Genomic DNA, 27749 nt, shown 5'->3' on the forward strand with positions numbered 1-27749 from the left:
TTACAATAATGTTACTTTCACAATCTTTTTTCTCACATGGAGAGATGAAGAAGTCTACTGTATTAAACAAAAATATATGCTATGGGAGGCTACATAACATAAAATAGTTAAAAATTTAAAAAGCATACACTTTTGAATGTTGGACAAATTAGTTTACCTCTAAGCTTCAGTTTTCCTTCTATAAGTGGGGATAGTAATACCTACCATATAGGATAGGAATCAGTGAGATAATGCATGAAAACTTCAAGCACATGGTAAGTACTCAATAGATCTTAAGTATTTTTATCTTTAGGTATGTGTAAGAGAATAAAGGAACATAATATAACTTTTTTTCCTTTTTTTTAGAGAGGCAGGGAGAGATTGAGACAGGAACATTGAGCTTCTGTATGTGCCTTGGCCAGGGAATAGAACCGACAACCTCCATGCTCCAGGATGATGCTCCAACCAGCCAAGCTATCCAGCCAGGGCTTAATTTTTATTGATTTTTAGAGAGATAAAGAGAGGAAGAGAGAGAGAGAGGAAGGGGAAGGGAAGCATTTGTTTTTCCACTCAGTCGTGCATTTTTTGGTTGCTCCCATGGGTGCCCTGATGGGAGATCAAAGCCACAACCTTGTTGTTTCGGGATGACACTCTTAACCAACTGACCTAACCGGCCAGGGCCAGAACATAACTTTTAAAACCATTCATTCTAAAACTGGAAACCCTTTACAATAGTGATTTTCAAACTATGTGCTGCAAGAGTTTTTAAAACATGCAATACCTGACTATTTAGTCAGGGGCACTGATCTCTTTCTCCTTAGATTGTCAAATAAAAAAATGACAACAGCCAACACAGCCTTCTGGTCTGAATGCCCTGTCTTGAACCATAAATATATAAGGTCATATAACAGAGTTGCATCTTATTGGTCACATTGCATAATAAGGTTGCATCTGATTGGTTAATTTTTGGTACCAGAAATCTTTATATACAAGTAATAGATACCTAATTGTTTAAGAAGTCACTTTGGAGCAAAAAAGATAGGTAATTAGTAGTATTATTTTCTTTTGTAAATTGATCAAAATTATACTTTTTGTCATATTAGCAAAAAATATATTTTTTTGGTGTGCAGTAGAATTTTAGAAATTACTTTATGTGTGCCATGAGATAAAAAAGGTTGAAAATCACTCCTTTACAACATGACCCAAACCCAACTTTGAAGGCTATTGTCCACTTCTCTCCTTCACAGATCCTATGCTACCATTAGTAGTATAAGACCTTCCTCTGTGCCTTTGCTCATGTTGGTCCTTTTGCCTGTAGGCTTCAAGGTCCATCTCAAACACAGATGAAAATGAATACCCCTGCTGTGGACAGCATAGCATTGTCTTCCTACTACTCTGAACTCTCTGCTGCTGCACATTTACCTACCTTGTAATATAAATATAATCAATTGGTGTTTGCCTTATTCACCATACAGACATCTCCTTGAAAGTAGAAATGTCTTACTAATTTTTGCATAACTTTACAGATCTTTGTTCAATGTCTTGAACATAGTAGGTACACGAATTATTTATTAAGCTGAGTTGAGTTTTCTTTGAATATCAAAATAGTGATTTGAGTATATATTCTGACAAAAAAAATCTTCTTTATTTCAGCATTATACATCTTGTGTCTAGCACAGTATCCAGAATTCTGTGGTGATTGATAAATAGTGGTTTAATAAATGTCTTGTATGTTCTAAAAGTACAGTTCATTATGCTCTATATAATGAACTGTAATATTATAAAGTAGTATTTATCACCTCCTTAAAAGGCACATCATTAATATTTTTTAAATAAAAGATTCCATATGAATCATTTTATGAAATAATACTGTTTTATAGAGTTGGGGGTATGGATAAACACATAACACAGATGAGATTTTCAACAGGGTCATTCAATTCCATATGTTATTCATTTAGAGATTACTTTCCAGATTAGTGATTTATAGCAACAATAAAATCATTAGTTCCTATGACATAACATAAATTGTGGTTGTTTTTTAAGACAAATAAAAACTACAGTTGTCATTTCTGTTTTACAGAGCTGGGAGTGATTCTACAGTAACAGCTCACGTAGCCCTGATTTTTTTGAACTTGTAACTCTGAGATCTAATAGAGCCACTGATTTTGCTCTCTCAAAATCAACAGTTCCACACCACTGGCTGGGGTGGCTGTTATCGACTCATTTGAAGTCCTAACTCCATTTGGAGACTGGGCTTTTAAGGGGGTAATTAAGGATAAGTTTGGGGCCAAGAAAGGACTGGTGGCCTTATAAAAAAAAAAAAAGAAAAGTCACCAGATCTCTCCCTTCCTCTCTTTTTCTCTTTGTGCATCAACAGAGGAAAGGCCATGTGAGCACATAGAGAGAAAGTGGCCATCTGCAAGCCACGAAGAAAGGTCTCACCAGAAACCAACCCTGCAAGAACCTTGATCTTGAACTTCTAGCCTATAGAACTGTAAGAAAATAAACATGTTATTTATTTAAGCCACCCAGTTGTGGTATCTTGTTATGGTAGCCCGAGCAGACTAGGACAGTGGGCAGTTGCCACCAAGACCACAGAGGCCCAGCCCTCTCGAAAGGCCTGTCCATGCTCCCCCTCCCCTTTCTAGTGTCAGGGTGAAATGGGGTGGTGGCAAAGGGGACAGCTCGTCTCATTTCTCTCCCCTGTCCACAAGCAGACAGCTTCTGGCTTGCTTGAGTGTGTGTGTTTGTCATCAGAATGAGTGGCCTGGGTGTCTGGGCATGGAGAAGGGGAACACCTAGATAGAGGTCCCATTTGTCCTTGATGCAGGATCCTCAGACAGACAGAAGCTTCAGTCCATATTACACTACTTGCAACTTTGACAAGGTTCTTAAGGTCTTTGAACCTGAATCTTTTCATTCATAAAATGGGAAAAATTCCTTACAGGGTTCTTTTGAAGACAATGTGTGTAAAGCATTTGACACAAAAACAGTGGAGCAGTGTTTTATTGAGTTCTTATACTCTGCTGTGTTAGGCACTGGGACTGCACACGGTGAATGTTATTCCCTTTTTTTATTTTATTCCTTTCAGTGTTAGGACAATTACATTGTGTATGTGTTCTTTTGACTGACATCTTTTTATAAATTAGGGTATTAGTAACTAGCACACTACTAGGAACATTGTAAGAGCTTAATAAATAACTGAACTGAATTAAACTGAATTAGGAGAACCACAGGAAATTTCTAAAAGACTTCGGAGATGAGGGTTTTTTTCCCAAATACTGTTTCTTACCTTCTTCCATAGAAATCACTGGGCACAGACAAATGATTAAAGGAGAGAGAGAGTACATATTAGTCTATGCTCAGTTTCTCAGATTAATCTACAATAAGAAAAGCAAAGTGCCAAAATTATAATAGTTAATATTCTGGGCTTATTCTTCAGAAATTTAGTAAAAATTTAGTAACAAAATGACAACTGATAGAACAAATATATTTATGAACCTTGTTAAAAATGAGGATCTACTTGTTTCTAGCAAGTCCTATTCCTTTTTATCCCAATAAGCTATAAAAGATTGCATTCTACTCTCTTCTGAATTACTACAATTAGTTCAGCATATTTTAGAAACTCGTATCTTGATTTGAAGGAAAGAAGAGAGGGAGGAAGGAAGGATGAAGGAAGGAAGAAAAGGTGGAAAAGAGAGAGATGACAACTATAAGTGCATATTCAGTAAATGACTTTTTAATAACCATCTGCAAACTAATATAGGCCTAGAATTTTTCAATAACTCTTGATTAATAAAAATGCTTAAACTTCTTGACTCAGTAAACTGCTCCTGAGATTTCTTTTTCCTAAGGTACCATTTAAGCAGAGCAGGTAGACGCAAACTCAACTATTGCAGAATCATCTACGAGAGTTAAAAAGAAATTATTTAATTGTTTAGAAAATGATCATGCTCCATCAGAACCAACCCTGTGCAAGGTGACCCTTTAGGTCAGTGGCTTCAAGACTGGCATTCCTGGTCTTACAGCTTTGTGAGGATATCTTACAAATAGGGTCTGCAAGCTATTTTCAGAATGGAGTTTTCAAAAACTCTGATAAAAATTTCACTTAGGCTACACGAGCAAATTATGTGTCAACCAGCGGGCATACTTGTTATCAGATACTGATTAGCTTTATTAGCATTTCCATGTGTCTTTGAGAAATGGTATAGGAAAATGAATTTAAAAAGTTGGTAAACAAACTTTTTCAAAACACAAGGGAAATAACTAAAACATCATTATGAAAATTATACCTTTAATTCATATTTCTGATAAATGTTAAGTTAAAATAAAGATTAAAGGTGGTATTGTAGCTGTTACTGTGACCATGTAAAGTATGTTTCCATAACTGGAAGATAGTATGAAAATATAGTCAGTGTGAGGAATTATAAGAGTATTTTCTTATTTCAAATCAGAGAAGGGAAAGAGATTAATGAAATTATGTATACATAACACAGCATTATAATGAATAGGACCTCAAATCCTGGAGGGAAGGGGGGAAGGCATGAGGGGAAGGCACTGGGGGAGCGCTGAGGGGAATAAAGGGGTAGGGGAGATATATTCGGTGGGATACTTTTGAATCTATGTAAATGCAAATTAAAATAATAAAGTAAAAGAAGAATGTCTCTATAGTTGTCATCAGATCTTTTCGAGAGAAAAATAAACAATAGATTTGGACTCAGAGAATAGAGAAATAAAGCGAGGACAAAGCTGACTTTGTCTTCTCTGTGTCCCTCTCCCTCCTCCGGAGCTCCACCCTTTTGTAACGGGGCTGCCCCGGGCAGTTTCTGAAGGGCCTTACTCAGCGAGTCCAGGGCTCTGCACCCGACCCCACCTTTGTAAGGCAGGAAGTAGTTCACAAGCCGCGGCCACCTCTATGAATCCCTTCACTAACCATTCCTGTCATTTGAATAATACTGTCCAGAAAACAAACTACATTCATTATGTGATAATTCAGTCTGCCATTTATGCCGTTTATTCATCAAAGGCACACACAACTGTTTATCAGAGCTCCTGGACGGTGTGAAATTTCAGCCCCCCAAAGAGAACCCAGATGAAGGCTTGTGTGCGGCCTTGCGGCCTTGCTTGCCAGTGTGTGTGCGTCGGCTACCTGTACAGATCTCGGGACTGCAAGGTGGGAGTGACCACTGAAGGTGTCACCAACATGAGAACCTTTGCATTTTCATAAACTGAAAACTCTTCTAAATCCAAAGGAATGTATGTCTATGGTAGGATTTCAGATGGCTGCCAGATTATTTGAGGCAATGGGGACCTTTAAAGATTCTCCTTGGGCAGGAAGCCAGCCCTGGAGAGAGGCAGCTAGTTTGCCCAAAGTACACATGGTGGGTTTGGGCTATCAGCACACTCACAGATGGCTGATTTGAGGTGGGTGTGAGGCTGGGATGGCTGAGACCACCAGAACTCTCGTTGCTTCCTATGAAAAAAAGAAATACACTATGAGAAGAAAAAAAAATCAATCCAGGTTAACAATAGATCCAGGACAAAATATTCTTAGAATTCTCCTCCCTCTACCCAAGTAAAAAAGATTTCTTCTCCAAACACATTGTCAAACACATTCCCTAATATACACAGCCTTTCATTTTTTTCCTGCCTCATGAGATGTTTTTAGAGCCACCCTGATTGAGAGCGAAGGTCTGGCCCCTGGCCACCCTGCCCCCTTCAGCTGGTCTCAGTAGAATTTTTTTTTTTTTTTTTCTGAAGCTGGAAACAGGGAGGCAGTCAGACAGACTCCTGCATGCGCCCGACCGGGATCCACCCGGCACGCCCACCACAGGGCGATGCTCTGCCCATCCGGGGCGTCGCTCTGTTGCATCCAGAGCCATCCTAGCGCCTGAGACAGAGGCCACAGAGCCATCCTCAGCGCCCGGGCCAACTTTGCTCCAATGGAGCCTCGGCTGTGGGAGGGGAAGAGAGAGACAAAGAGGAAGGAGAGGGGGAGAGGTGGAGAAGCAGATGGGCGCTTCTCTTGTGTGCCCTGGCCGGGAATCGAACCCGGGACTCCTGCACGCTAGGCCGACGCTCTACCACTGAGCCAACCGGCCAGGGCTCTCAGTAGAATTTTCATAGCATGTTGGGGGGTGGGAGGATGCCTTCAGTTCCTTTAGCAACACAAGATCTCAGTTCCTTCTAGTGCTCTTTATTTGGACACTAATCCGATAAACCTGTCCTTTCTGCTTACTCCTTGGAAGACCCCCACTGGAGCCTCCTCACTACATTTTGCCCATCATGAGACCATGAGGACTAATCTCATTAGGGCTTTATCCCTGTTCCGTCCTCAGTCCCCAAAGCTCAGGTCATCCCTTATCCTCTGCACTCTAATCCCCCACCCCTCCGGAAGCCCTTTTACACACACCCTGGACTCTAAACCTCCAGCAAAGTCTCTGACCTCAGCCTCTTTGAGTGAGCTCTTCGCATTCCAGCTCCAGCTGAAGCCCAGGTCTCCCTGAGACCATAGCTCCCCCGCGCAGTTTGGGGGGAAACGGGTTCGTCCCACTGCCAGTGGTGAGCTGGTACAGCAGCCCCGGGGCAGGGGAGCCCCAGGTGTGGCTTTTGCCAATTTCTCTCGTGTCAGTACGCTCCTGTGGCAGGTTTCAAGTTGTCACCTGACGTCACGGACTGTGGATGTGAGACGTGCACACATCCACACTTCTGGTCCCCCCACTCTCTGGTAACCACTCCCAGGTCACTCCTGCTCACACTCACTCTCAACACTGTTCTGTCAGAACTCCGATGCTTTTATTAGGCACACAAATCCCCTGGCCTCTCAGTACCTTCTCTTACCTCTTCAGGAGGTGGCTAGAAGGGATTAGGCCAGCACAGGTACCGAGGTCTGAGATTTTCCGGGCCTGCCACCAGAAGGCATCGTTCTGGTCCACAATCTGGAGGATGTCCCCCTTCTGGAAGGGCAGCCCGGCGTCGGTGCACGGGATGGTGGGGTCCTCCTGGGGCCAGTAGTCTGTCATGGCACGAACATGCACCTGTGAGCAGGAGCATAGTGGCGCTGTCAGAAGCGCCCGTGCAGATGGGCTATCGAGACAGAACGATTTCTTCCACTCCTCCATTTACTGTTCTTATCTTTCACCTCCATCCTCACAAAATGGAAACCTCGCCTCTTGAGCTGAGTCTAAGACCTAAGAAAAAAGTGACTGGATCTTAGATCAGAGCGTTTTTGCTCAAACACTCACCATTCTTGGTTTGACTTTATTTTTATTTTTACTTATTTATTTTAGAGAGACAGAGAAAGAGAATGAGAGGGAGAGAGACATAAACTTGTTTCACCTACGCATTCATTGGTTGATTCTTGTACATGCCTTCACCAGGTATCGAACCGGCAACCTTGGCGCATTGGGACAATGCTCGAACCAACTGAGCTACCCAGCCAGGGCCTTGATGTGACTTCCTAATTTTTTGATACCTCATCTCCTTTAATTGTATTCATTCATGTCATCAGTATTGAAAAATATACAACACAGTATTGAACAAATGTTCAACACATTATAGAGAACAGTATAGTATGGTACTTCCTCTCACTGTGTGTGAGTTTGAAGGCTCAGTAAATTCTTACCATCTTCTGGCTGTTAACAGGAGGGTCAGAAACTGGAACCACCTTGAACATGATTGTGCCACGAGACATGGCCTAGAAAATGTCGAAGGGGGAACAATGACAAATAACAGAGTTCAATGAGTTACTGGGATTCAGCACATGGAGTCAAATGCTCAAGTCTAATGGTGATTTCCTCCACAAGGATTTTAAAAGGGTTCAACAGCTAAATATTACCACCCAGACACGGGAAGTAAGAAGAACTTCAGCTCTGCTGCCCTGCTCCAGAGTTGCTGGTGGGGCTCCAGAGTCACCCATCCGCTAAGCCCACACCGAGGCCCCGCCTCTCCCAGAGGCCCCGCCTCTCCCAGAGGCCCCGCCTCTCCCAGAGGCCCCGCCTCTCCCAGAGGCCCCGCCTCTCCCAGAGGCCCCGCCTCTCCCAGAGGCCCCGCCTCTCCCAGAGGCCCCATCTCGCTGCCGCCAGGACCACCCCACTCAGCACAGTCTTCTTCCCACACGCACTGGGGGAGAAGAGGAGCTCTCGGTCTGACACTCCTTCTTCCTACCTCAGTCAGTAATTATTCTGCCCCAGGGAGCCAGCCTGATAGGGAAAATGACGGGCTCCCAAGTCTTCCGCGGGGAACAATAAGCTTCCGAACTAAGGGTGGGAACGTGGGGCCCTCACACATTTGAAGGAGACGGAATCTGTCAGCCTCGTAGAGAAGGTAAGAGCCACTCTGTCACCCACCCTGTGCCAGGCTCTGGAGATGCAGAGATTAACAAAACCTTGTTCTCACTCTTAGGAATTTCATACCCCTCCCACCGTTGTCCTGGCAACTCCACAGCTGGACCAGGACTGAGATGGAGGCATGTGCATCTGTGACTGACAGTACTCTAAGTCCCCTTTACAGTGTCTTGTATACCACACAGAATCTGACAGCAGTGGTTGCAAATTATTTAGGTGCTTCACATACTTCTTATAACACCACCCCTCCCCTCAGTACCAGAGGCACATAAAATGTTAGCGCTCCCCAAAGAACCCCGCATGCGGACTGCCGGAGTATGTGATCCACCGCAATCAAGCTCAGGGCCACACTTGGGTGTGCCTGGGCGGCGCGAGCTGCTGTGCTGTTGGCAGGGGGACTGTGATTCAGGCGACTGTTGGAAGGATGGAAATGAAGACCTACGGGAGAGACGAGGCTTGTACACCCAGGTCAGAAATTTCTAGTTCAAACCACCAAGGACAGTGGCAGAGCCAGCAAGGACGTCCCCCTCCCCGTGGGCCCTCCGATGACTTCTCTCGACCCCCGCCTGCCTCAAGGAAGAAGTCAAGCAGATTTCAGCTGTACAGAAATGTTTGGCGAGCAAGGGGTGTTTTGGTCAGGTTCACACTCTCCTCCACCGTCTGATTCTGCCCACTGGGGCTCAGTTTCCAGTGGAGCTCCCAGGTGGGGAGGGACCCGGGCAGGAAACCTGACAGGCTTCCCAAGACAGGAAGAGCAGCTTGGGAAGAGAAGTCTCTTTCCAATGGTGGTTGTATGTGTGTGTGTGTGGGGGGGGGGGGGGGGTAGAGAAACAGACAGGGCCCGGGGCCAGGAGAGAGGAAGCTGTCAAGAGGAATCAAGCTCCCATCGCATTACAGGGAGCACACGGCAGTTGGATGGTGCCAGTTCAGCCTTGCGTTTCAGAGTCAGGAAGAAGCCAAGAGGAGACGGTACCAGAATATGGATCACTTGCTCAGGGTCCAGGCCCTCAACTGAAATTCCATTCACTTCCACCAGTCTGTCCCCAGCATACAGCAAACCTAGGCAAATAGGAACACAAAACGTGGAAGGGTACAAGGATATTGGCAAAATCAGGGCCACCTATCCCAAAGCTGTGTCGCAAACTCGCTAACTCAATATTGTAAATTTTATTGTGAAATACTAATACTAATAAGGCAAAATGGTTCATTGAATTTACACCACCATCAATGTGTGTGAAAATTGCATTTTCACACTTCTTCACCAACTCTGGGTATTAACTGATGCTGATATCTTTATTTTTGCCAATCTGATGTTGTAAAATGGAACTGGAACACTGGTAAGGAGATCACACAGAAAAATGAAGATGTCAGGGTCACAAGGAAATGATAAATAAAAAGGAAAAAGGGGAAACAGTTCAAAAGAGACACAGTGGAGAAACCTAGGGATTAAGATTAAGCCTTGAGAAATACAAAGTAAAACAGGGAGCTGTCAGAGAGGAGACAAGAAGCAGGATAATGTCATTGGCCAGAAATGAGGGATGATGAAAATTTCAAGAAAGATATGGTCAATGATATTAAATGTGCTTGAAAAGAAGACATAAAACTAAGGCTGAAGGAAGGTCCAATGGACTCAGCAACTGGGAAATCCTGGGGGTACCTATTCTAAAATGTTGGGGTCAAAGCCTGCGCCAGGTTCCCAGGGCTGTGGGCAGTGAGGACAGGGACAGCAGGTGCAGTGTTGCTCACTTCAGGAGCACGGCAGTGCGAGGTGCCCTGGGAGAAGGGCCAGCAAAGGCGTCTCAGGATAGGGAAGAGCTATGCCTTTTCAAAAGCAGAAGGATCGAGTGAAAAATGAAAGTTATTTAACCACTGTGAGGCTCAGTTTCCTCATCTATAAAATGGTCTGCTAATACCTTGTTAGGTTGCTATGAGAATGTAAACTGAGAGAATATTAATACGGTGCCTAGAATGGAGGAAGTCAATGCAGGAGAGGGACAGGATCTCTCTGGACTGTTTATTCCTTCTTTCTTTAGTAACCGAGCCAAGTGGTGGAACTTATTGAAACCCCAACCTGAGTTAGGAAAGAGGGTTTCCCTGCAGTGGAATAAACAGTCAGAGTTTCCTCCTTTTCTGGTCCCACTGCTCCCCTGCTGCTCTGGCTTACCACTCCTCTCGGCCAGTCCACCGTGGATGACTCTGGCCACCAGGATGTCTCCTGTCATCTCGTGGCGCTTGATGGTAGCTCCCTGGGGAGAGAGTACAGTGGAATCCCTCTTTCAGTTCATGTGGCCATTTTTCTGGTGGCTTTCCTCAATGTAGCTCTGGTCTTTCAGATGGGTATTCATACCAAGCAGGGCCACCCCATGCCTTCAAAGGGAAAGGCCATTCAACCATGGCCCCTGAGTTCTCTATCTAACCACATAGACAGAAAAAATATTTAGATCCTTACAAAGATAATAAAACCTCCCATGATTATAGCTAATTAAGGGGGGTGTTCTTAGAAAACCAAATGGATGACTTACTTTACTTCCCATTAATGGAGAAAAAATAATAATACGACTTAGGCAAATACATTGGAATTGAATAAATATATGTACATACATGCCAGAAAGCCAAATAACAAAATAAAATATATTTCTTATCTGTCACAGTGTTTTCCAAAAAAGAGAAACACTAAATAAAAAATCTTTCCTAGTGAAAACATCACAACATGTAATGTATTTGAAGTCACCGGCAAAAATCTTTAAGATACAGTTTAGTCATTATTATGAAGGATTCCCCTCACATTTTCTGAATGCCTCTTACTATATTTGTGACCACAGACAAGAATACGGACCAAATGACTACTAGAGATAATTGAGTTCACAATTAACTCTGGTATGATTATGAATGAAAATACACACTTATTTCCTTACCAGGGGCTGTTGGTTTTTCACCAAACAAACAATCCTCATTGCTTCCTCACTCTCAGGGATGTTGTCTGGCAGTGGGGGGAGAAGAGGTTCAAAATCTTTCTGAGCCACAGTGTCATGGGCACTGAGCAAGGCCTGGGAACAGAGAAGGAAAAGGTGAACCAACGTCACACACAGGACATCCCCATCTAGAAAACAGTGACTTGACACTATGTAAGACACATCGATAACCACAACCAACACAACACACATGCCCAGTGCAGTTCCAAGCATTTGAGGTGGATTGACTTAATCGTCAGGGACACCCTATGAGGCAGCCACATTCATCGTCCCCCTTTTACAGGTAAAGAAACAAGACACAGAGAGGTTAAGCAATATATATTATATTCTTTCATTTCTGTTAAAATGCATTATTCTGTTACTTTCTCATTTTCTGGAAACCCATGCCATCCATGGTGCTCCTATGATCTTGAACTAAAAAACAACTTTTCTAATATTCTCTCTAATTAAAGCATAATGGTGGGGTAGTAATCAAAATACCTTGCTGGTTTAACTGGTCAGTGACAGCCAAAAGCCCGGTGGAACAGAATGAGAAAAAGTAGTTTCCTGGTTTAAAGTATGATCAAAAAGTTCCTTCTAATGACCCACTGTGTTAACATTTTCATTTCATGGGGTGAGGGGGCAGTTGTCCTACAGCCCTGCCTAAGTTTATCAGGAAGAACTTCGCTGGAACTCAGAGAAAGTTCTTTAGTTATTTTGTGAACTCAAATTTTTTACTCAAATTGCTCTGTGGAGGAATTACTCCAAATGCAGGCATTCTCTTAAAGTTCTAATTTGCTGATTAATTGACCTCAAAATCTGTAAGTACTAAGAGGTAGGCTTCTGTTTTGCCATCAAATGTTTTTCAAATATTCCTCTCCCTCCCTTAGAGCTAATCATCATTATACTGTGGTATCCAAATGCCTTCACACACTTTATCTAAAACTTAAAATATTCCCAAGATGAAAAGGAAAGATGCTACCCTGACTGCCCCAGAAATTTTAGAGGATTTGCAAGGGGAAAATAAAATACCATGGAAAGTTCTAGATATCTCCTCATAAATATGTCAGGCTTGGCTTCCATGGATGACGATACTGAGACACTCATATCTGAGTCCCACTTGTTTAAGTACAAAGTGTTGGTCACCCGTGTTCAGTAATAAGACATCTGTTCAGAGTGCACATTTTTCATCACATTTCTTTCTTTCCCCCACATTGTCCATGTGCCAGATGGGTGTGTCTTGTCTATTTTAGCAAACACTTGCCTTAAAGTGTGGAGCCTGGAGGATTTGTCTCAGCTCTTGGGTCTCCGGGGAACCAGCGGTTGCCTGTAATACCTCTACCACCTGGTCGATGAAAAAGCATACACTGTGAATTTTTAAAAAACCCTGATCCTAGTCAACTTCACCCAGACTGGATCACAGATAAACAAACTAGCATAAAATGGACCTAAGAAAAGCTGTTATTTAAGTCTTCTTTTTCATCTTTAAAGCCAAAGCCTACAATCGCTTCTTATTTATTAAACTTTATAGTAGGAAGAATTCAAGATTTAGGGTAGATCTAAACCCCAGTGCCCCAGGCCTGGCACATCGCAGGCTTAGAAGAACTAACAGACTTTTGTGATGTCATGTGTTCCCAGACAGTCTCCCTCTGGTGGCTCTCTATAAGGTCTGTTTGCTAACCCGAGGGCTTTATGGGCAGGTTAAGGGACCTGAGTTCCCCAGGTACAAGCTCAAATACCTGGAGAACTCAGGTAGCTTACTCCCATGTTATGCCCTATTCTTCTATTGGAAAGTAAGAATGGTAATATGTATTTTGGACTTATTTTTTTATTAGCAATTTTAATATTTGTGCAAGGGAAAATTATGAAACAGGATAAATTCTGATCTTTACTCTGTGGTTTAGATGTAGACCTGCTTTCTGACAAGGCATAAGACTTCTCAAGACTTTAATCAGCCCCATGAGTCTTTAGTAGTCAAGTGTCATCACGTACAACTAAATGAAAACAAGCAGTTTGTTAGGCTTTACCTTTATTCACTAGGATTATAATTGGACAACTAACTATTTGACGTGTTGATTACTGGAATTGAGGGGAAAACTTTTCTTCTTCTTTTTTCCTTCTATTTCTTTTAATATGATGTGAGCAAAAAAAAAATGGTAAAATAGATTATATTAACTCCTTTATTCAACACATATTTATTGAACATCTACTATGTGCCAGGTACTGTTCTGAGTGATGGAACTACAGCAGTGAATTAGGTAGACAAAAATCCCCATTCTCATAGAGTTCACATTCAAGTGAGGAGACATAGACAAGAAAAGTCAAAGAAATAGTGTTATTTGGTGGTGAGACGGGTTAAGAAGAAAAATAAAACAGGGAAGACAGAAAGGGCATGCCACTAGGGGGTTGCAATTTTAGATAAGATGACCAAGGAAAGCCTCAGTGTGAGGTAACATTTGAGTGGAGACCAGAAGGAGATAAGGAAGGAAATTGTGAATATACAGGCAAGAGCATTACTGACATAGGAAATAGCAAGTGCAAAGGGCCTGTGGCAGAATCATCAGAAAGTTAAAAAAGCAGAAAGTGTTAATCTGGCTGGAGCAGAGTGAAAAAAGAGGAGAAGAGACTGGGACGTAAAAGAGGTAATGGGAGCTACATTCTGTTGGCTATGTAAGAACTTTGAAGTTTACTCTGAGATGCAAAGTCATGGAAGGGTTTGGGCAGAGAAGTGATATGATTTGACCTGCCTTTAGAGAGGGTCTCTTGGTGGCTGTGTTGGGAATGGACTACAGGGGACAAGAGGAGAGCAGGAGACCAAGTAGGAGGCTATATTGCAGTTATCCACATAGGGTGACGGTGGCTTATCTTAGGTGGCACAGTGGAGGTGGTGAGATCTGGTGTTCCTGGAGCTGAGAGGGTTTTCCACTAGATTAGGTGTGAGGTATGAGAGAAAGAGAAAGCCAAAGCTGACCCTGAGGATTTGGGGCCTGAGCCCTGCAAGAAGGAAGACATCATTATTGAGACAGCAGGCTGGGAGAGGAGTGGCTTTAGTGTGTGTGTGTGGTCGGGTGGGGGATATCCAACCGGGAGCTCAGTGGGGGACATACCAAGTGTGAGGGGTCTGCGGAGGGTGGGAAGGAGGCAGCTGCTTATGAGTCTACAGTTCAGGAAAGAGCCCAGACAGAGTTATACATTTGGGAAACATGAGTATAACATTATTACCCTGTTTACACAGGGTATTCAGAGAAAAGAGAGAGAGAGAGAGAGAGAGAGAGAGAGAGAGAGAGAGAGAGAGAGAGAATAAATGGATACATGCTAAAAGTGTTACTTTGGCCCTGGCCAGTTGGCTCAGTGGTAGAGCGCCGGCCTGGCGTGCAGGAGTCCCGGGTTCGATTCCCAGCCAGGGCACACAGGAGAAACACCCATCTTCTTCTCCACCCCTCCCCCTCTCCTTCCTTTCTGTCTCTCTCTTCCCCTCCCGCAGCCAAGGCTCCACTGGAGCAAAGATGGCCCAGGCGCTGAGGATGGCTCTGTGGCCTCTGCCTCAGGTGCTAGGATGGCTCTGGATGCAACAGAGCAACCCCCCAGAGGGGCAGAGCATCGCCCCCTGGTGGGCGTGCCGGGTGGATCCCTGTCGGGCACATGCGGGAGTCTGTCTGCCTCCCCGTTTCCAGCTTCAGAAAAATGCAAAAAAAGAAAAAAAAGTGTTACTTTGTTGTTGTTGTTTTGATTTTGGAGATAGCGGCCAGTTTTCTTCCTTGTAATAAAGCTCAATCAGGAGCACTTAGTAGATGCATAATCATCAATCAAACGTCTCTATTGGAGCCTTGAATCCGCTTGAACTAGCACTGCGAGTAGAATGGCATCACACGGAAGCTCTGCTGTTCTGCTGACTAAAATCATCTCACCTCGTGGGACAAAGCCTGTGCCTGGGAGGTGGCAGGAGCGAGTCTTTTTTCTTTAAATTCCTGGAGGCAGTCATAAACCTGCAGAAGGGTAACAGTGCAAGAACGGCTTGTTGGTAACAGAAATGGTGACATTTGGGATTTCAGAATCTCCAAAGGAAGAAACAGCTCGGGAAACGGCCCAAGCAGCTGAGCAGCACGAGTGTTGGCCTTTAAAAAGGTGTCTCTAGTTGTCAAATAGAAATGATTTCAAGTTTGATCATTCTAATGCTCCAAAGGCTCATTCACTGGCTGCCTTTTCGAAAGTGATCTTCCCTAATTGATCTTATTGAAAAAATTGAAACTTTTGCTCTTGTTAAACAAAGGAAGAGAAGGGTTTCTCGGGCTGATTCCAAGTGGGACTTGGGGCCAGACACCTGCTGGGACCTGGGCTGGGCATCTGGACAGGACACGAGCTATGGGACCAGGGCTCACAAAAAGATCCGAATCAAAGGCTGGGCACAATATATGTTTATTTATACTCTGTTCTTATCTTTTGGTTGTTTCCTTCTCCTCTTAATTTCCCAGTAAAAGTTCATTTATAAAAATTCCAACTTCATCTCTGCCAATCCTAAGGAATTTTTTTCCATACCAGGATCTAAGGTTGGGCTGAGTACAGCAAGGCCTGCCTAGCTCCAGAGTAACCTTATTTCAGAAATACAATTTCTGTTATGGATGCAGAAATGAGACCCGAGAGGCCAGCTCAGCCTAGTCTTCCTCCATCCAGACCTGGAGTGGTGACTCTTTTCTGCTCTACCTCCGTGCCAGTGCTGGGGTCCCCCGGAAGTGAGTAGGCTGGTGGGCTGATGCAGGGAGTGCAAAGCGCAGACAGCTTGCCTGTGGTGAGCAAGCGCAACACCTTTAGTGACACACGGTCGTTTAGTGAAACAACCTGTGTTTCAGCTAATCCCAGGAGGAAAAAGTGCCTGATAATAATCAGGTAGCCTCCCCCCCAGTTTTATTGAGATATAACTGGTATATAAAATTGTGTAAGTTTAAGATACAAGTGTGACTGATGCTTTAATATACATATATATTGAAAAATAATTAACACACTAAGGTTAGTTAACACCTCCATCCCCTAATATACTGGTAATTAATTGAGTTTGTATGTGTGGTGAGAGCATTTAAGATCTACTCTCTTAGCAACTTTCAAGTATATAATACAGTTTTGTTAGCTATAGCCATTATGCTGTACATTAGATCTCCAGAACTTATTCATCCTTTTTAAAATTTTTATTTATTTATTTATTGTGTTTACATAAATTCTAGTGTCTCTCCAAAAGCATTCCCCCTCCCCCCAGAACTTATTCATCTTAAACTGGAATTTTGTATCCTTTGACCAACATCTCCCCATTTCCTCCACACCCCAGTCCCTGGCAGCACCATTCTACTTTGTTTCTGAGATCCGTTTGCTTAGATTCCATGTGTCAGTGAGAAGATATAGTATTTGTGTTTCTCTTTCTCTCTCTCTCTCTTTTTTATTAAGTGAGAGGTGGGGAGGCAGAGAGACAAACTCCCACATGTGCCCCAACTAGGATCCCCCAGCAAGCCCCTATGGGGCAATGCTTTGCCCATCTGGAGCCACTGTTCTGTTGCTCGGCAACCAAGCTATTGTAGCACCTGAGGCAGGGCCTTAGCACCATCCTCAGTACCCAGGGCCAACTTGCTCAAACTATTTGAGCCATGGTTACAGGAGGGAAAGAAAGAGAGATAGAGAGAGAGACAGAAATGGAAAGGGAGGGGTGGAGAAGCAGATGGTCACTTCTCCTGTGTGCCCTGACTGGGAATCAAACCTGGAACTTCCACATGCCAGGCTGATGCTCTACTTCTGAGCCAACCAGCCAGGGCCTTGTGTTTCTCTGTCAGATTTATTTCACTTAGCATGATGCTTCAAGATTCATCCATGTTGCTATGAAAGAGAGGATTTCCTTCTTTTTTATGCTTGAATAATACTCCATTGTGTGTGCAATGCCTAGATATATATCCAAAGGAAATAAATCACTATTTTGAAGATATGTGCACCCCCATTTTCACTGTGATATGATTCATAGGTGTCAAGACATGGAAACAACCTGTGTCCACTGATGGATGAATGAACAAAGAAATTAGGTGTTTTAAAACAAGTGCTGTGAGGAGTGCTTCTTTGCTCATGCTAAAGAAGTTGTTACTTCTATTTTAAAAAGTGTAACAATAACATGCATCATAAAGCTGACCACATTGCACACTTAAGTGAATAACACCCACATCTCAGAAAATAACTTCAAAAGAATCTTTCTTAATAATAACATTTGTTCTAGTCAGATAGTAGAAGCTACTGTATGGTGTTGAAATTTTAGCTGAATTTCAAAAAAAAGGAAGAAATCTTCAGAGTAACAAAAATTCAAGATACCTAAATGCAACTATAGTACCTCATTTCTGACTTTAAAAAACGAAAAGAAACTATTTATTTATTTATTTATTTATTTATTTACTTATTTATTTTAGTGAGAGTAAGGGAGGCAGAAACAGATTGCCACATGCACCCACCAGGATCCACCTGGCAAGCCTACTGGAGGCAATGATCTGCCCATCTGGGGCTCTTGCTCTGTTGCAACCAGGGCCATTTTTTTCCCCCAAGTTAGAAGCAGGGAGGCAGTCAGACAGACTCCTGCATGTGCTCCACCGGGATTCACTCAGCACACCCACCAGAGGGCGATGCTTTGCCCATCTGGGGCATTGCTCTGTTGCGGCTAAAGCCATTCTAGCACCTGAGGCAGAGGCCATAGAGCTGTCCTCAGCGTCCGGGCCAACTTTGCTCCAATGGCGCCTTGGCTGTGGGAGGGGAAGAAAAAGATAGAGAGGAAGGAGAGGGGGAAGGGTGGAGAAAAAGATGGGCACTTCTCCTATGTGCCCTGGCCGGGAATCAAACCTGGGACCTCCACACACCTGGCTGACGTTCTACCCCTGAGCCAACTGGCCAGGGCCTACCATTTTTTAGCACCTGAGGTGAAGGCCATGGAGCCATCCTCAGTGCCCGGGGACAACTTGCTTTAATTGAGCTTTGGCTGCAGGAGGGGAGAGAGAGAGAGAGAGAGAGAGAAGTGAAAGAGGGAAGGGTGGAGAAGCAGATAGGCACTTCTCCTGTGTGCCCTGACCGGTAATTGAGCCCGGGACTTCCACATGCCGGGCTGATGCTCTACCTCTGAGCCAACCGGCCAGGGCTGGAGTGATCTCTTTAGAAGACTTTTGCTGCCCTCAGTTGGCCTCAAGGACAAAGAGTTGTGGACAACTAAGGCTTTGAGATGGCAGAGGCCTGGGCAGGACAGAAAGGAGCTGTCATATTCTAAGTTAATTCCTTCCTAAGCTGAGAGGTTTAATAGCTCTCTGAAAATTGCTTTCTAAGAACATTTCCCAGTTGAGATTTCCTGCCTGCTGACAAGCGACCCTGCTGGGTGTACATAGTTCCCGCTCCCACAGTAAGCAAAGGCTCCCAAGCTGCCAGGCGCTCACCTTCAGCAGAGCCTGCAGCCATGGGGAGTGCAGGAGGTCGTACAGGAGACACAGTCCGTTCACGTCCCGGCTGTAGAACAGATTGAGCTCTTGCAGCACAAGCCTCAGGATTTGGGAGAGTCCTAGAAAAGGAAGAGGGCAGAGCCGGCTGGTAGGCAGGGGGCGTGGAAAGAAAGGCAGCTGCAAATGTGAAGGACAAGAAAGCTAGGACGTGCCACAGGGGCTCGTGGTGGGGATGGGAAATGACACTGGATATAAGGCCAGAAGAGCTGTCTTCAAGCCCTATTCTGTCACTTGCTTGTGAACTTCAGAAAGTCACCCAACTATCTGAAATCCAGTTTCCTCGTGGCAAGGAGAGAATATGCTAGCTTTCCCACAGGGTTGTTGCCAACGTTAGATGAAATACTAGGTCACGGGTCGGGAACCTATGGGTTGCGAGCCAGATGTGGCTCTTTTGATGACTGCATCTGGCTCACAGACAAATCTTTAATAAAAAAAATAATAACTTTAAAAATATAAAACATTCTCGGCCCTGGCCGGTTGGCTCAGTGGTAGAGCGCCGGCCTGGTGTGCAGGAGTCCCAGGTTCGATTCCCGGCCAGGGCACACAGGAGAAGTGCCCATCTGCTTCTCCACCCCTCCCCCTCTCCTTCCTCTCTGTCTCTCTCTTCCCCTCCCACAGCCAAGGCTCCATTGGAGCAAAGTTGGCCCAGGCGCTGAGGATGTCTCTGTGGCCTCTGCCTCAGGTGCTAGAATGGCTCTGGTTGCAACAGAGCGATGCCCCAGATGGACAGAGCATCGCCCCCTGGTGGGCATGCCGGGTGGATCCCGGTCAGGCACATGTGGGAGTCTGTCTGACTGCCTCTCATTTCCAACTTCAGGAAAAAAAAATATATATAAAACATTCTCATGTATTACAATCCATTCATTTCCTACCGCTCATGTTCATGGTTGCGGGTGGCTAGAGCCAATCACAGCTGTCTTCCAGGACAACACCAAATTTTTATTGGATAATACATAACATACATAGGTCATTGTATGGCTCTCATGGAATTACATTTTAAAATATGTGGCGTTCATGGCTCTCTCAACCAAAAAGGTTCCCGACCCTAGGTCATAGTATATAGACGTAAGACATTACGAGAGCAATGTCGCTTTCTCCTCCCCAATCTTACCAGCCTTTGGCTTATTCCAAAATTATCTAGATGTTTTCTGGATCTCCCTTCTCCAGTTCAAACATAGAGTTGTTTGTCTTTACCCTTTCTGAAAATTTTTATTGAAAGTGTTATTGAAAAACTCTAACTCCCAATAAGTTTTTAATGCACATGTCAGGATTTCATTGATAAAAGGATCTCAATAGATTTAGTGAACGCTTGATATTTTTGCAAGTGTTTTCATAGAAATTCTACTTGTAGTGATATTTTGAATGTGAACAAATTATGAAGTTCTAAGTTTAATTAAAACATTGTGTCAATTTATTTCCCTCCTGTCTTGAAAAATTGCTTAGACTAATAATAACTGATAAATGTAGTAGGACACTCAAAAGTGCACATGTTCTTTATAGGAATCACAGAAAATCTATCAGAAATTCTACCCATTCACTTGATCACACATTCACAGTGATATTATCAGACTTTCCCAGTTTAAGGAAAGAATCTTGGAGCCACATACCATTCTCTGGATTGGATGGCATAGAATGCTTCGCGTCCTTGTCGGGCGGATCTGCTCCTTTGTCTGACTGTATCATCCTCCCGGCCCAAGCTTCCAAAAGAATTGAGGACTAGGGAGAAGAGCAACAGACACCACACAGTTCACTCTCTCACGCTGTCCATGCAGCTTCTTCTTCTTCTTTTTTTTTTTTTCTTTTACAGAGACAGAGAGAGAGTCAGAGAGAGGGATAGATAGGGACAGACAGACAGGAATGGAGAGAGATGAGAAGCATCAATCATCAGTTTTTCATTGCGACACCTTAGTTGTTCATTGATTGCTTTCTCATATGTGCCTTGACCGTGGGCCTTCAGCAGACTGAGTGACCCCTTGCTCAAGCCAACGACCTTGGGTCCAAGCTGGTGAGCTTTGCTCAAACCAGATGAGCCCGCGCTCAAGCTGGCGACCTCAGTGTCTCGAATTTTGGTCCTCCGCATCCCAGTCTGACACTCTATCCACTGTGCCACCGCCTGGTCAGGCCATGCAGCTTTTAACACACTAAAATATATTTTCAACAGCATTTACTGGGCAAGTCAGGCACTGTGCTACACACTGAGATCCTCATCAAATAAAAAATTCTTGCACTGTGGTCCTTACTCTCCAACCATCACCAGCTGTGCAAAAGAAAAAAGTATATCATGAAACACCCCATCTACTCTCCCTCTTTTTTAACAAGTGATGTTATATTTATTTTCCACTTCTTTGCCTAATTAATTTTATCATCATTTGGACCTCAGAAGACCCTCCCTTGGCCTGACTATACTCACGTGTTTGTTTTTCCTTATTGTATCCAATAGTTCTTCATGGCATTCATTGCAATTTCAAGAGTGGTGTGTGACTAGTGAGCCATATTCTTAGAGTTTTTGCTTTAAGTAGATTTAATTTTGAGAAACAGAAATCTAAAAGAATAGTGGCTTAACAGGATAGAAGTTTATATCTTGCTCGTATAAAAGCCGAGAGGCAGAGACATTCAGGGCTGGAAGGGCAACATTGCTCCACGAAGTTCTCAGAGAATGGCAACTTCCTGCTCCACAATGGCTGCTGGGGCTCCAGACATCACTTCCACATTTCAGGCAACAGGATGGGGGAGGGCTTAAGGAAATGAGGGCAAAGGGAATATGCCCATGGCTCTTTGAGGAAGTTTCCCAGAAGTTGCCCTACAGAATGAGGAATCACCTCATGCCCTGTATAGTCTTCAGATGTGTTGCAGGAAGAAAACCTCTATAATTATCTGAGCCTAGAACTTAACTTTTCTCTTCATATATGTGTTAAGTATTTTTGTACAATTTAAATATACATCGAATTTTCTGGAACGCTACTACCACAACTGAGGAATCAATTTACTTTGGTTTGCTTGGACTCTATTCAGTTGTTCACTATTTCAGAAAGTCATGTCACTGATGGTAATATTTAGGGGGTATTACAACCACACACAATTCTATCTGTGTCTGCATTCAAAACTGCAGCATCCCTGATAGATTTCTTATAGGTGCAACCATGTGTTACCTCATTATATATATCCTTGGTGTTGTGATATCGCATATTCACCTATTAAAATGTACAGTGTTTTATCAACTACACTTATTTAATGTCTCCATTTATTTATTTATTTATTTATTTATTTATTTATTTTAGAGAGACAGGAAGGGAGAGTGGGAGAAAGAAACATCAATTTGTTGTTCCATTTATTTATGAAGTCATTGGTTGATTCTTGTATGTGCCTGACCAGGATCAAACCAACCTTGGGGTACCAGAATGACATTCTAACCAACTGAGCTATCTAGTCAATGCCAATTTCTTTATATATATATATATATATATATATATATATATATATATATGGATTTCTTTATATATACATATGGATTTCTTTATATATGTATATATATATATATGGATTTCTTAAAGTTTTGTGTAGGTAAGTGTCTTACTTTTGTTTTCCCCAGAATTAGACACAGGGCAAAGATTCTAGGGAGGTGATTTATTTAGAAAATGATATTAAGAAACACCGATAGAGAAGTGAGTTATTCACAGAAAAATAGACACACAAATCAAAGGAACATAATTGAGAGCCCAGAAATAAAACCATATATATATGGACAAATCATCTTTGACAAAGGAGCCAAAAACACACAATGGAGAAAAGAAACCCTCTTCAATAATTGGTGCTGGGAAAATTGGAAAGCCACATGCAAAAGAATAAAACGTCTACAATTTGTCTCCCTGCACAAAAATTAATTTGAAATGGATCAAAGACCTAAACACAAGATCTGAAACAATAAATTACATTGAAGAAAACATAGGCACTAAACTCATGGACCTTGGCTCTAGAGAACGATTTCTGAATTTGACCCCAAAGACAAGGAAAGTAAAGGCAAATAAATGAATGGGACTATATCAAACTAAAAACTTCTGCACAGCAAAAGAAGCTGACAGCAAAACAAATAGATAGTCAACAAAATGGGAGATGATATTTGCAAACAACAGCTCTGATAAGGGGTTGATATCCAAAATATACCAAGAACTTACAAAGCTCAGCAACAAACAAACAAGCGAAACAGTTAAGAAATGGGGAGAGGACATGGACAGACACTTCTCCCAAATGGACATAGAAATGGCCAACAGATATATGAAAAGATGCTCATCTTCACTAGCTATTCAAGAAATGCGAATAAAAACTACAATGAGATATTACCTCACACCTGTTAGATTAGCTATTATCAATAAGACAGGTAATAACAAGTGTTGGAGAGGCTGTGGAGAAAAAGAAACCCTTCTTCACTGCTGGTGGGAATGTAAATTAGTAAAACCATTATGGAAAAAATGTGATTGTTCTTCAAAAAATTGAGAATAGAACTACCATATGATCCAGCAATCCTTCTACTGGGCATCTACCCCAATAACTCAAAAACTTTGGTATGTAAACACTCATGCACTCCCATATTCATTGCAGCATTATTCACAGTGTCCAAGACATGGAAACAACCAAAGTGCCCCTTGATAGAGGATTGGATAAAGAAGATGTGGTACATATATGCAATGGAATACTACTCAGCCATAAGATATGATGACATAGGGTCATTTACGACAACATGGATGGACCTTGAGAACATTAAATTGAGTGAAATAAGTAAATCAGAAAAAGCTAAAAACTATGATTTCACACATAGGTGGGATACAGAGCTGAGACTCATGGACATAGATAAGAATGCAGTGGTTACCAGGGGGAGGGAGATGAAGGAGAGGGGGATGGGGGGGAGAGGAAGGGTGTAAAGAAGGACGAATATAAGATGATGGAAAATGATTTGGCATTAGGTGATGGATATACAACATAATCAAATGATGGAGTGATGTTTGCCTGAAATCTATGTACACTTATTGATAAATGTTACCCTGTTAAAATTTAAAAAGAGAGAGAGAAGTGAGGTACTGAGGCAGGGTGTGTGGGGGGAGCAAGTAAAAGGTCTATCAAACAAGTAACTACTATAGGGAACTGGAGCTCAGTCCCATGAGGAAATAGGGACGAGAAAATGAGGGTCTCTGTGCACCAGTGCTGGTGACACTGGTGAGGGCTGTTCCCAGAGAGCATTACTCTGGACTTCCAACCTTGCTGCATGTGTACTTTCAGATAGTGAGCACAGGGGCTGGCCATTGAAGGTTGGCCTAGAGTACACCAAATTGTAAGGACAACAGGGACATTCGTAGGGCACTGGCACAATAAGATAATAAAGGATTAATCTGGATTATTTTTTAAAGGAACATTTCAAATTAATTATTAAAGACTGGGGTATTGAATCTGATATGCTTGAGAACAACTGTCTAGAATTTAGACAGATTGTGGGGTTGAGTCAGGGAAGCTATCTAGAAAAAGACATCATTATGCTGCCTCTAAATTCAAAGGCAGTGAGGTAAGCCATACAGAGAGCTGTTGCAGAATTTTAGACAACTTTTCCATAGACATTCTTCTCAGTCACACTGCAGTATTCTAGTTTGCTAGATTTAACCACAACTTGATATCGTATGTTTTTGCCTTGCCCACCATCCCTACCCTGCCCAGCCCCCAGGAGTCAGGTTAAACCCTGCCTTTTCCTATGTTCCAATTTCTGAGCCTCCACTAAATCATTTAGCACAACAGTTGCATGTATTATATGTCTTCCTCCATAGAGAGAAGCACTCCTGGGGAGGGAACAGAAAAGGAAGATGGAATGCCTGTCTGCCCCAAAAACTAAAGCCAGAGCTAACAGATGGATCTGACTCCATGCCATCATATTCATCAGTCAGCCTCTCAAAATCTGTTACCCAAAGGGCATCTCAAAACTCATACATCCTTAGTGGAGCAGTACAGATTAAACAAGCCAGCTGCTGTGTGTGTATCACTAGGTGGACCACATTTCTTCCATATTTAATGCCCCAAAGAGTGTGTCATCGAGGCCTTTCCATGCAGCAGATGGGGGCACTAGAGCCTATAGAGTCCTGAGATGAACTTACTGATAGGGAGATTGACAGACTGGTTTCAGGTAGTAAATTTTAATTATTAAAATACCTTCTAATAAATCTCACCACACTAAGGCTACACAAACAGATAATTCATATATCCTAAAAGGCCCATTTTGACTAGTTTCTCAATCATAGAGGCATAAAGTCATTTTCATCTCCACAACTTGGTTGAATGCTAAAAACTGTGCTTGCCTGGTCATCCTTAGCTTTCTGAGACAAATTTGCTATGGACTGAAATTGTGTTCCCTCCCAGCCCAAATTTATATGTTGAAGCCTGACCCCCAATGTGATATTTGGAGATGGGGACTTAGAGGATAATTAGGTTTAGATGAGGTCATGAGGTGGGGCCGTCATGATGGCACTTCTGAGCTGATAGTGACCCCGTAACTCTTTCTCTCTCTGCCCTGTGAGAACAGAGGCGTTCTTCAAGCCAGGAAGAGCCCTCACTAGACCCTGACCATGCGGGTACCCCGATCTCAGAATTTCAGCTTCCAGACGAGAAAACACGTCTGTTTTCTAAGCTTCCCAGTCCTGGTTCTTTGATATAGCAGCTCAAGCAAAGACAAAAATTCATAGAAAAGGCTTTTCCCTCCCTGTCTCCCTCCAGGTGGCTAAGAAAACTAAAGTGATTCACTATCTTCAGGGCACTTACCACGCTTCACAATTCTCTCACACATTCACCTGTTCAGTGTCCGGCTCCTGTGTGGGTCAGGCATGGACACACTGCTGCAGCCTCAGCGGCTGTAATAGTGTTTGGGTCATAGCTTGCTATGACCCAAGCACTTGGTAGTCCCAGTTTTTGCTAGGAAGGGGCAGAATATGGAAGTAAAAGGCTGATACCTCTCACAAGTTCAAGAGAAGCTGGGACGTCCTCCTGAGGTGGGAAGCTGCTGGACTCCAGAGGCCTGTGCCTTCCTCTCCTCAGCCTGGTCACACTGACCTCCACCTTCTTCTCTATCAAACTTTGAAATCGGACTGAAGATCTTAGAGATAGTCAAAGGCAACCTTCACTAGCCAGGCAAGGAATGAACACTCACAGAGGTATGCAGTAGACTTATCAAGCAGTAAAATCAAGTTTTCCTCTTTTGTTTTCTATTAGTCCTGAAAATGCTAGTACCTGGCAGAAGACTATGATGTCACTTTCTTGTCTTCCTTTTCATGACTACTGCACCAGTTTTATCCGTTGAGGCTTATCTATTTGTGCTGTCTAGAGAATGAGAATTCTTGATTGAATTGTTGAATACCCAACCACATGCAATTCTGGACTGAGAAACAGCATAGCCAGTTCTGTTATTAACTCAGAAGCTGCAGTTGTTTGGGGATCAAATTCACAACCTTGGTTTTTCTGGTGAATGTTTCTAACCCTCTGAGCTAACTGCCAAAGGCAGAAGCTGCAGTTGTTTACTGAGTCCTGAGGAGTTTGTTGTAAACACTACTTTAAAAAACAGTATTTTCATGAACTTTAAAAAAATACTGATTATTAAATGCCACACCCTATACCCCTATTATGCTTTCTCAAAATAATGCTTTCTATTAGACAAAGCCTGAGAAAGGACTTAAACATGTAATGAGAAATGGCCTGTATGAAAATGGCTGTTTTTTTCTGGGTCACAGTGCTGATTAGAAAGAACTAAGATAAAGGCTTGATTTTATTTACACTCCATGACAAGTCATTATTCTGTACTATAAAAATAGCTTTTGCAAACAAAACCCCTGTCAAAATTATAACATTTCCCATACAATTTGAATTACAGTGAAACTAAACCACTTAAATCAGATTGCCCAGAATTGTATTATTAGCTATGAAAAACTGCACAAGGGCAGACACATAGATAGATCTCTGGTAATAGGATCACTTGGCAGGGTCTCTTACCTGCAAGAGTACAAACACGTAATGTGGCTGCAATCCAGAGGAAAGCTTTTGTAGGAGATTGTAGTGGCCTATTAGCTGCCAAAGTCACCTCCCTGTTCTAGATAGAATCTCAGCACATCCTCTTTGATTTAATCCACACAAGCCTAACCTCAATTACTTACAAGCCTCCCCTGTCGCAAATCTTAAGAGTCAAGCAAGAGTCTAGTAATTTCTACCATTTTCAATCTTCACTTTAGCATTTTTTCTCAAATTGACAGCACAGTTAATAGTTTATAAACATTAATATTTTTGCTATTCCCAGATAACAGATACCTCACAACAGAAAATAGCATTTTTATTTTAATAAAAGGAAAAACTGTGGCGATACCCCAGTAAGTGACCTATTAACCTTGTTAATTTGATCATATTATGATGAAAAAGTGGTGAAGACTCTTCATCCAGTAATAATGAAAACTAGGACAAAAAGTCCCTTCTGGAAGATTCCCCACCAACCTACTGTTGTGAACTTTAGCCTATTCTCTCTCTCCGATTGCAGCTACTTCTTTATCTGAAAACTTTATACTGAGGGAGGAGAACATTTGAAAGTAAGTAGCACAGAAGAACAAGAGAAAGAATACTGCTGACAGCCAGGCAAAGAGTAAAGACCGAATAGCTGTTGTTAAGAGGTTTATCAGCCCGTCTGTCCTACATTAAACATACGGCTTTCCCCTGCTTACCACTGTAGATGAAAATCCGAGCTGGAAAGGTGATATATTTGTGAATGTTTTGAGCACAGCATATTTTATCAAAAGCATTGAACTTTATTAGAAGTTTTCATTTCCACTCACTTTGTACTTTTGAACTTTGAGTGCATAACCAATATGAAACGACACCTCTGGCAGCTGCAGAAGGAAGGAGCACTGTGAAGTTCTAGGTTCAAGCCCCACTAACAGTGAGCAAACCAGTCACTTCCTGTCTGCAAA

The 27749-nt window shown here is 42.8% G+C and overlaps 1 protein-coding gene across 5 annotated transcripts in view; it reads right to left on the reverse strand.

The window, feature by feature from the left end:
* Nucleotides 1-26891, reverse strand: part of MPP4 (MAGUK p55 scaffold protein 4) — a 44701-nt gene extending 17810 nt beyond the window's left edge. For 2 of the 5 annotated variants that reach the window (XM_066345897.1, XM_066345893.1), the window contains exons 1-12: nt 26788-26891; nt 20382-20558; nt 18712-18833; nt 15184-15261; nt 12540-12620; nt 11240-11371; nt 10489-10570; nt 9298-9383; nt 7604-7675; nt 6820-7016; nt 5388-5452; nt 3272-3289 (exon numbers count right to left, since the gene is read on the reverse strand). In XM_066345897.1, the coding sequence (XP_066201994.1) occupies nt 3272-3289; nt 5388-5452; nt 6820-7016; nt 7604-7675; nt 9298-9383; nt 10489-10570; nt 11240-11371; nt 12540-12620; nt 15184-15261; nt 18712-18833; nt 20382-20457 (1009 nt within the window). In that variant the 5' untranslated portion in view covers nt 20458-20558; nt 26788-26891. The remainder of the gene's footprint in view (nt 1-3271; nt 3290-5387; nt 5453-6819; nt 7017-7603; nt 7676-9297; nt 9384-10488; nt 10571-11239; nt 11372-12539; nt 12621-15183; nt 15262-18711; nt 18834-20381; nt 20559-26787) is intronic. The other 3 variants (XM_066345894.1, XM_066345896.1, XM_066345895.1) reach the window with 3 other exon arrangements.
* Nucleotides 26892-27749: the final 858 nt, after the last annotated feature.

This window comes from Saccopteryx leptura, chromosome 7 (genome assembly GCF_036850995.1).
Source record: "Saccopteryx leptura isolate mSacLep1 chromosome 7, mSacLep1_pri_phased_curated, whole genome shotgun sequence".
In the NCBI taxonomy this organism is placed as follows: Eukaryota; Metazoa; Chordata; class Mammalia; order Chiroptera; family Emballonuridae; genus Saccopteryx; species Saccopteryx leptura.